Below are 10005 nucleotides of genomic sequence, written 5' to 3'. Positions count from 1 at the left end.
CACAGGTGGTAAATTTTTAACAACGCTTTCTTCATAGGTAGGTAGTCGAGGAATTTTGTTTTTATATTTAGTGACAATATCATTACGATGAATTGCTTTGCATAATACAAGTAAATATTCTAACTTGCTTTTTAATGTTTCGTAAATATGACCGTGTTCGCTTTGTATAGTGTTATCTTTAAAGTATGCTATAATGTCCAAACCATTTTTTAAAGTTTCTTTGATTCCAAAAGGTATTTTAAGCATAAATTTAATCGATTTCACGTTGGCAATGGTTAGTTCCAGACTGATTTCTCTGAATATTTCAATTGTGTTCATTTTTTAATTAGTTAATCTAAAAAAAATAATGGTTAATAATGTTAGATAAAGTACATAAAAATATATAAAAAATAACAATGATAGAACAAAAGTACAAATACATTTTTTTACATAAAGTATATTATTGAATAGTAATCGTGATAAATAAATTATTGTTAATAATAAATTGTTTTAGTTCTTCGTGTGAAATAAAATTCTTATAACCAACAGCTACATTATATTCAGTGGAAGGTTTATCAAAAGAACTATCGTCTAAAAGTTGAAGATAATTACTGTTGGTAGTAGTACGAGTAAAAAATTGATCTTTATCTCTCAAGGTTATATTGACATTTTTGGTAAATGGCCATTTTAAAGCATCGTCCAGGTCACCTCGTAATAATTGAAAGTAAATGGCTAGTTTGTTTATGTCGGTACTTCGAGTATAAACTTTTATACGATAACGGTAACCTTCTGATGTGTAAACTGGTTCTGTATAAAATGGTTCATCTGTTAATAGCCTGAGATTCATTTGATCAAGTTTGATGATTTGCGTGTCGTTAAAGATGTGTTGTATTACCTTTACTTCTTTAGGTTGTTGAATGGATTTTTTTAAAGATAAGAATTCTGTGCTATTTTCTTCTAGGATTTGATAAAGTTTCGTTATTTCTTGTTTGAGTTGTTCTGTATCTTGTTGATTTGCTACAACCAACATGTTGTCATAAAAGAGACTTTTTAATTCTGCCATTTCTTTGTTTATTTCTGCTAGGGTTTGATGAAGTTTGTCATTTTCTTCTTTTAGATTTTTAATTTCTTGGTCTTTTTCTTTAGAGTCAACCATTTGTTTAGTTGAAATTTCTTGACGACTCTTCATTCTATTCATGATTTGATTAATAGAAAGATTCAAATAATTTAAATTTTTCTTTTCTTCTTGAATGATTTGGTTTAAATAACGATTTTGTTGTTCTTTATAATATTGAAAGCAGATGACAGAGTGTTCATAATAATCTTGATCATCGATTTTGGTATTACAAAAAAAACATATTTTTTGTATATCTAGAAATTCAAAATCGCATTCATGGTTTAACAAATCTTGTACCTTTTTTTTACATGTAAAACATTCGTAGGAGTATTGTTCTGTAGAACAATCTGTTTGATGATGTAAAAGTTCTTCTGCACTAAATTCTTTGTCACAAAAACAGCAAGGATATATGTTTTCTGCCATTTTTTTTATTAGTTGCTGAAAAAAAAAACATTTATTTTTTTAAAAAATATAAAAAAAAATATACATGTCTTTTTTAACATAAAAGAATTAATAAATAAATAAAATTACTCAATAAAACATATAAAAGAATAAAAATATAAATGAATCAATATTTTCAATATCTGGTTCTTTGAATATATCATTGAATGTTATATTTTCTATTGGCATGTTTTCTGTTTCTTTAAAAACGTCTCCAAATCCAGGAAACATATCTTCAAAATCATCATTATTATTCATTTTTTTAATTAGTTGTCTAAAAAAAAAAAAAAAAAAGATATATTTACAAATACAAAAATTTACAAAATAAGTTTTTTGTGAAAAAAGGTTTGATTACGATGAAAGTGACTATATTCGCCGTATTTTTCCAAATTTATAACATATTTATTTTATCGCAACTGTTCGTCTTATGGTGTGATATGATCAAGAAGGTGAAAAATTATAAAAGTTCGGGTAAATTGTCCATTTTATTAATAACTTCCAAAATATATTGTTCCCAATCCATTTCATTAAAGATCTCATGAATTTCTTTTTCTATTTCTTGCACTTCTTTTTCCATTTCTTCTTCTAACATTTGTAATTTTAGTTCTTCAATATAATCTGTTTCTTCTTTTTCCATTTCTTGTACTAATTGTTCTAAATATTTTTCATAACCTTCCTCTGTTAACTCTTCCATTTCCATTAGTTCTTCCAAATCTTGTTCTTCTTCTTTTGACAATAACAACTCGTGGTAGCATATAGTGCCCTCATTAATATTTTCTCCATAACTAAAAGAAAAAAATAAAAAATGTATAAAAATATAAAAATGTATAAAAAAGAAAAAAAAATGAATAGGCTTACCATCCACAATTTTTGATATATTGATTTTTGATATATTGTTTCATTATCTTAATATATTAGGTTGCTAAAAAATAAAAAAAATTACAAAAAATTATTGCATTATAAAATTTTTTACAATTTCAATAGTCACTCTTAAATAACCTAAAAGTGTATTATTAATTACTAAAAAATAAAAAAATTACAAAAAATTATTGCATTATAAAATTTTTTACAATTTCCGTAGTCGCTCCTATATGACCTAAAGTGCATTATTATTTTCATATGTTATAACATCAATAGACCAATCCCATAAAGCTTGATAAAAAACACGAGCTGCTTCGAGTTCGCTACTTTTTCTTTGATAAATTAAGTTTAAAAGTCTCATCATTCTTTCGTTAATGTTAGGGTAAGGTATTGTATGCATTCAATTTCTCGTTTTTCATAACCAAGATAACCTGCTAAAGTTTGCCATTGTGTTTGCAAATGTGCTGCTATTTTTAGTTTTAATTGCATATAATTCATTATTTTTTTGCTATAAAATAAAAAAAATAATATAAATAATTCAATATAAATGATTTACATTGTTGTATATTATATAAAACTTTTTCATCTTCCCATAAGGATAATACAAAATACAAATGTTTGATTGCCAACTTTTTGTTTGGTTGTGTTAGTATATATTGGGTTAAAACGTTTTTTATTTTATCAAATGTTTTTATGTAATTTTATCAATTTTTTTTATTGCATTTCTTCTAAACTTTAATAAAAACGCCAAATGTTTCCATTCGTGATGGAGTTGTTTTGAAGTATAATTTATTATTTCTTTTATCATTTTTTTATTCTAGTATATATAAAATAGTAATGTAATGACATAGAAAAATAGAAATGTATATAAAAAATATAAAAAAAGACTACAAAAAAAAATTTATTTTCTATAAAAAAATATACAAAAAAAATATTATAAAATTTCGCTTTCACGATAACGATTTTCTAAAAAAAAGTTAGAGAAAAAAATATTAAAGAAAAGAAATTTTATTTTTTTTATTAATAAAAGCTGTAAAAAAAAATTAAACTTACGAGTAGACTTCTCGAGTCTATGTCTTTTCCTAAGACTACTCATTAATTCGTTGACATATGCCAACCGTTTATCTAAAAGAAAAAAAATTGCATGGTTATAAAAGTCAACAATAATATTAAATTTTTTAAAAAATAAAGAAATATCTAATGCAGCGTTGTAAGGTCTTACTGTCGCTAGTGGAATTTTTTTGCCGTTTTTTAAGATAAAAGTTTTTTTTAATAAACTTTCGTTTTCTTCAACGAATTCGTGTTTTATATTATTTATTGAAATATATTCCATTTTTTTTAGACTAAAAAAATGAATTTAAAGTTGGTTCATTTTTATATAAACACCATGTTATTTTTGTAATAAAAAATATTATATAAAATTTTTAATAAAAATATAACATTTTTTAATAAATGCCTAAAATAAGATATACTCCTAGATCATTAAACACTGTCAATATGACTCGTACAAAAACTACACTTCCTAGAACAAAAAAAGCAGTTTAAACACAAACAAGTACAAAACAAAGTTCAACATCGACACAGACTGAAAATCAGTATTTACCGAGCAATTGTAAAAGAATATTATCGTATTTACGAAGAACAAATAATCGTTATAAAGATAATAAAACAAATCGTAAACTTGGAAGAGTTGGTAAAAGAATAAAACGCTGGGTTCATACTGCCGAATCCTATGTCGATATTAAACATCAATTAAAAGAAGCAAACATACGACGAAAAAAACAGAAATAAATAGAAATGTATTTTATATATAAAAAAATTTATAAATTTAAATAAAAAAGTCTCTTTATATCATATTTTAATTTTCGCATTTGTTGCCTTCTGTATTTGTATTCGTTTTTTTTTTTTCTAAAATAAAAAAAAAAAAATTCTTAAAAAATGTAATTTTTTATTTATAAATAATAATTTGAAAAAATAATTTACTTTTTTTTTCAAAATAATGTTTTCTTGAGTTTCTTGAGTTTCTTCCGCAAATTCTAACGACGGTTCGTTTGACTCGTTTTTGTTTGGTTCGTTTTCTGTATTTGTTTCTTTTATAATATTATTATTTATAATCGCAAAATCAATTCCATCGCCATTAAAAATATTCAAATCAGGAAAACTTAAATCGGGATCATCTTCTATTACTATAACTTCAGGTTGTTCGTCGTCACTTATTACAACTTCGTCCTCAGAAAAATCTATTTCTTTCCCCACAAGTTCTTTATCCATAAAATACTGTGTTTTTTTCACAGAGCGTTTACTAAATGTTTTTGTCATTTTTGATTTTGTTAACAAAAAACACTCTTTTCATGTATAAAATTTAATCTCTACAGATTAACGTGAAATAAAAAGCTAAAGTGATGCAACTTTATGCAATGAAAAGAAAATGCTGTGTCATGTTGGTTAAATTTAGAAACTTTTAATACCGCTTTTATGAACAAGATTAAAGAGATTAAAATACGGAGTAGACAACTTTTTAAAAACACTGCAAAGAAAAAAACTCTGCGTAAAGTGTTAAAATAACATTTTAAATGAATTCAAAACTCCATGAACCATCACGTCGACGTAGCATAGTGCATTCGCTCTCCGCACTATGTTTCAATCGCCATGTCATTAAACCGTTGTGGGTTCGACTCTAGGTGAAGGTAGTAGAAAGTTTAGAAAGTTATATGTAAAAGCGTTGGGTAGAAATACCTGATGAGTGATGTCTAGGAAGTTATATGTTAAAGCGTTGGGTAGAAATACCTGATGAGTGATGTCTAGGAAGTTATATGTTAAAGCGTTGGGTAGAAATACCTGATGAGTGATGTCTAGAAAGTTATATGTTAAAGCGTTGGGTAGAAATACCTGATGAGTGATGTCTGAGCGTGTGAGAACGAGTGAGCGCACGAGTGTGTGAGTAAGCAGGCTAAGGACTAAGGCAGGATTAAGTAAGTTAAGTAAGGACTAAGTAAGTAAGAATATAATACGGCCGTAAAAAAAATAAAGACAGTGAGAAAAAACATAAGGAAGTAGGCCTACTAAGACAAAGTAAAGACAGAATAAGTAAGGTTGTGTCAGGGTGACACTATGTTTTTTCTCTTGTAAAAAAAAAGATACTTAAGATAAAATACTAGTCAAAAAAAAAGTTAAAGTCAAAAAAAAGTCAAAAAAAAAAGTTAGAGTCAAAAATGGCTGCAGATAATATTGATTTTTCCCGTATCATTGTAAGACGGAATTTATTTTCAACACCTTCAAAATCAAAGCAATTTAAGACACAAATATACATCTAAATTACCCAAATATACAGTAGATGGAAAATGGCCTTTTCATAGGGATGCTTTTTTGAATTTTTTGATAGGACCTCCTTTGATGAAAACGAGTTAACCGATCCCAATAATACAGAACTAAGAGCTCTAAGACGAAGAAGAGTTAAGAAAAATTAAAAAAAATAAAGCGTCAATATTGTAGAAAAGCACTGATGTGTTATCGAAAAACGAAAAGCAAGTATATAAATCATAAACAAAATCGCGAAATGAATCGAGTAGGAAAACCGATATATCGTTTTGTTTTAACAATAATGGATCGCGATAAACACAGAAATATTTATTAAAAAATGAGACATAGAAGACATAGAGGTCATAAAAATGCTAAAAGATATATTTTTGTTCATAAAAAATCGAGAGCTCATCCTAGACCTTATCATTCTTTAATAGGTAAAGGACGAAAACGTATACTTAGAAAACGCGGTAAAGGTATCCTTGGTAACCTATTAGGAAATATACCCGTACTTGGTGGTGTATTTAAAACTATATTTTATTCGGATTAAAAAAACATGTATAAAAAAGCTCAACTCTGTAAAACGTTTACTTACAAAAATGAATTCAAAAGTATGCAAACATGCGAGAAGAAAAACTCATATAAAAAAGTATTGCAACAAATGTTTTGTACAAAAATTTCGTCGTTATGTTGAAGAAAATTTAAAAGAATATCTATGGTTAATAAAAGACATGGAAAAGCAAAATCAAAAGCTCAAAAATTTAAGAACGGATACGAGCGCGTTTGGCGATTGTATCCTTACTTATGAATACGAAAACGGTGTTGTGGAAATTATCAGTGGCGATAAAGGAAATGGACACTTGAAAATATCTACTATTTGGGGGGGTTTTATACTAGATTTAGATATTGTTAATAAATTATATTGTTTATCGCATATAAATGATGGTGTTTTTTTTGTAGGTAATAAAATACCAATAACATATTGATAAAAAAAATATTTAATAGTGTTTTATCTGTTTTTTTTTTAAAAAAAGTACTATAAATTTGTTATTTTTTTTTTTTGAAATAAAAAATTTCATTTAAAGAAAAAAAATTCATTTGAAATAAACAAAAAAAAATGGAGTTTAAAACTTGTTTAAACAAATTTTATAAAACGAATAATAATTTAGAAACTTCTTCCTTTACAACGGATGATAGTTTAAAACAAGTCCAGGGTAATTTTAAATTATTTTTTCGTTTGGATGGAAGTAAACAAATCAAAGTAACTCGTGTTAATAATAAAGTCCATATTGTTTTTATTTATGGTGGAAACAAACACGAATTTGAAATGGGTTATGAAGACTTTGTTGATGTTATTAAAGAGTCATTTAACGTTTGGCTACTCGAAGAAGTAGACAAAAAATGGAGCATTTTAGAGATTATCTAGAGTTGTGTTATCTGTTTCCGAAATTACAAGATTTTTATATTTCACTATTTAAAACAAATAGTAAAGCAAAGGGTGATTTTTCATTGATACATCGTTTAAAATGGGGAACAATTATTAAAGTAACACGTTCCAATGATGAACTCATTATTGTGTTTATATATGAAGAAAGACAGGAACATACTTTTGAAATTCCTTTGAAACATTTTTTATCGTATGTTTGCCGTTGTCAACAAAAATGGCTTTTAAGCGAAAAAGACGAAATTTTAGATCAAAAACACGTAAAAGTTATAGAAAAAGGATACGTAGAAGAGGAAGAGGATTGGCTGATTTTATAACTCCTAAAAATGTAACCAACGCATTGCAAGTGGGTTCGCTGTTATACGGTATAAAAAAGCGTGGAAAGGCAAAAAAACAAAAACGGCTCCTGTTCCTGTTGTTACAAAACCTGCCAACCCTTATATGCCTCCGGATAAAGTGTTTGAAGTATATTAAAAAAACAGTTGTAAAAAAAGATTATATTAATTCATTTAATAAATATATATGTACAAATAAAAAATTGTTTTGTTTTTCTTCTTCTTTTTTCTTTTTGTATCGTTGATAGTCAATGTTTTTTTTCCTTTAGCGGTCGTCCATAAAGTACGTACGCCAAAAATTTTGAAGTTTGACCCCCCTCCCCCCTGTTGCCATGCGTACTTTTTGTCCCCACCCCCCCTCCCCCCCTTCCTTAAAAGTACGTACATTTCTCAAATACCCCCCCCCCCCCCCTCAAATATCCCCCCCCCCCATCCCTCCTTTTTTTTTTTTTTAATTAAAAAGTTTAATTAAAAAAAAAAAACGGAGGGTACCTTAGATACTTTATACTACCCCAAAGCTTTTTGCTTACGCATTTTAAAAACGTCTTTAAGTATAAATGCAAATAGTAATTTAAATAAATTTAAAGTTTACTAATGTAAGTGTGTATTTGGGCGAAAGGTTTATGCGGCGGCAATAGTCGACGGAGATCCAGGTTCGATTCTCGGTGAAATCTAGGAAAACATTTTTTGTTTTTTTAACGAATCAAATGTAAATTAACTATACTTAAGGTGGACGTATTTCAGGCACCCCTCTTTAGTAAGTAAAAAACGAGTCTAAGGTGAGATCAGTAATATTGAAAACAAAGGGTAAAACCCAGTGGGAGGGAGCAACAGCAAATTTTGTGCCCTTTTGCTATTTTAAGAAGCTTTTTATTTTAGCAAAACCTAGCGGTCTTTGAGACGCCATTGACACGTTTTTTTTGGGGTGACTCCGTCCCATCAACCACTGCCCTCAGGTCTTACTCAGGGCCAGTATATAAGGGCGGGCATGTGTGCATGGGCCCCCTCAGTATTTTTTGATGGTAGAACACTTTCACACAACGTGCAAACTTAAGTTTGTTAATATGCCAAATGAGGTGGCCTTGCAAAAAATTTGGATGGCGGAGGCCATCCAAATTTTTTTCCAAATCTAAAAGTTATAACCATGCAAAATTTACACCCCTCTCATTTTTGGGGGTCGGGAGGGTAAGCGTTTTAAGGCTTTTTGTTCACAGGCCTCCGCCATCCCGATATTTTGCAAGGCCTCCTCATTTGGCATAGGTATAAACAAACTTAAGTTATGAGTTTGCACGATGTGTGAAAGTGTCCTATCTGGAACATCAAAAAATTCTAAGGGCGCCCATACATGTGTGTGCATAGAGGAAAACTATACCCTCTACTTCATATACCATACGTCTTTTTATGTTGGCAAACTAGAATCTTTAGTCAGAATGTAACTTTTCTATTGATTAGCTGGTTAATTGTGATAAATTTGAAAATCGAAGTACGTACTTTTAAATTGAACCCTCCCCCCCCCCCTCCCATACGCTTTCGTACGCTTTTTGAAGACCCCCCTTGATGATAGTTATATACATTAATGTTTTTATATCAAAAAAAGAGAGAAAAGTTCTCTTTATAAATTTGTGTCTTTATAAAGTTGTCCCCCTCATTGGGATTCTGATTGAGATACTGATTGGGATTCTGATTGGGATTGGGATTCTGATATATAAATACAATATATAAGTTGATAAAAATATAATGTAAAAAAATTAAATACAATAAGTAACGTAATTAAAACCAAAATTATTCATAAAATGTTCTTATTCTTCTTCTTCGATTTTGATTTTCCGTTTTTTTGCTGTATTTTTTTCTTGTTGATTTTTCATTACTTCTTGATTATGTTTAATATGACAATCAATTAAATTTAATTTTTCTAATAGTTGTTTTTTTTCTAAATTTAGCAAAGTCAGTTGAACAAGGATCTTTGTTTGGTCATCTTGCAACGCTTTTATGTTCATTAATGACATTATTTAATATATAGAAAAAATCTAGGATATAAAAAAAATTGAAAAAAGTTATAGCATATTGTTCTTTATTGCACTTTTTCTTCATTGTTCGGTATATTGTTCTTTATGCACTTTTTCTTCATTGTCTTCTTTATTATACTCTTGTTAAATATTGAGTCATATTGTTCTTCATCTTTATCTTCATCAGAATACCAATCTTCACGGTCTAATTCTTCTTGTTCGTCTTCACGGTCAAATTCTATTTGTTCGTCGATAATGTCGACGTTGTCAAGATTAAATATTGAGTTTGGGTCTCTATATCTGTTATCATAACTAAATGAATTATCCACAAACTCTTTGTATTCTTCTATTGTAAGATCGGTTGGGGGCGTGATGCATTTTGAATTTCCATATTGATCGTTAATTTTTAATGTTGTTATTCTTTTTATCATTCTAATTTTTTTAACTATAAAAAAATTTTTATAAAATTCTATAATATTTCTATAATTATAAATTCTTATAATATATTAAAAATTCTTATAA

The 10005-nt window shown here is 27.9% G+C and overlaps 1 protein-coding gene across 1 annotated transcript; it reads right to left on the bottom strand.

Moving 5' to 3' along the window:
- Positions 1-439: 439 nt before the first annotated feature.
- Positions 440-1519, bottom strand: LOC136087461 (TNF receptor-associated factor 5-like). The gene has a single exon (XM_065810260.1). It carries the CDS (start codon positions 1517-1519, stop codon positions 440-442), a length of 1080 nt encoding a protein of 359 aa, XP_065666332.1.
- Positions 1520-10005: the final 8486 nt, after the last annotated feature.

This window comes from Hydra vulgaris, chromosome 11 (genome assembly GCF_038396675.1).
Source record: "Hydra vulgaris chromosome 11, alternate assembly HydraT2T_AEP".
NCBI lineage: Eukaryota > Metazoa > Cnidaria > Hydrozoa > Anthoathecata > Hydridae > Hydra > Hydra vulgaris.
This window is presented reverse-complemented; position numbering and strand designations above follow the sequence as displayed.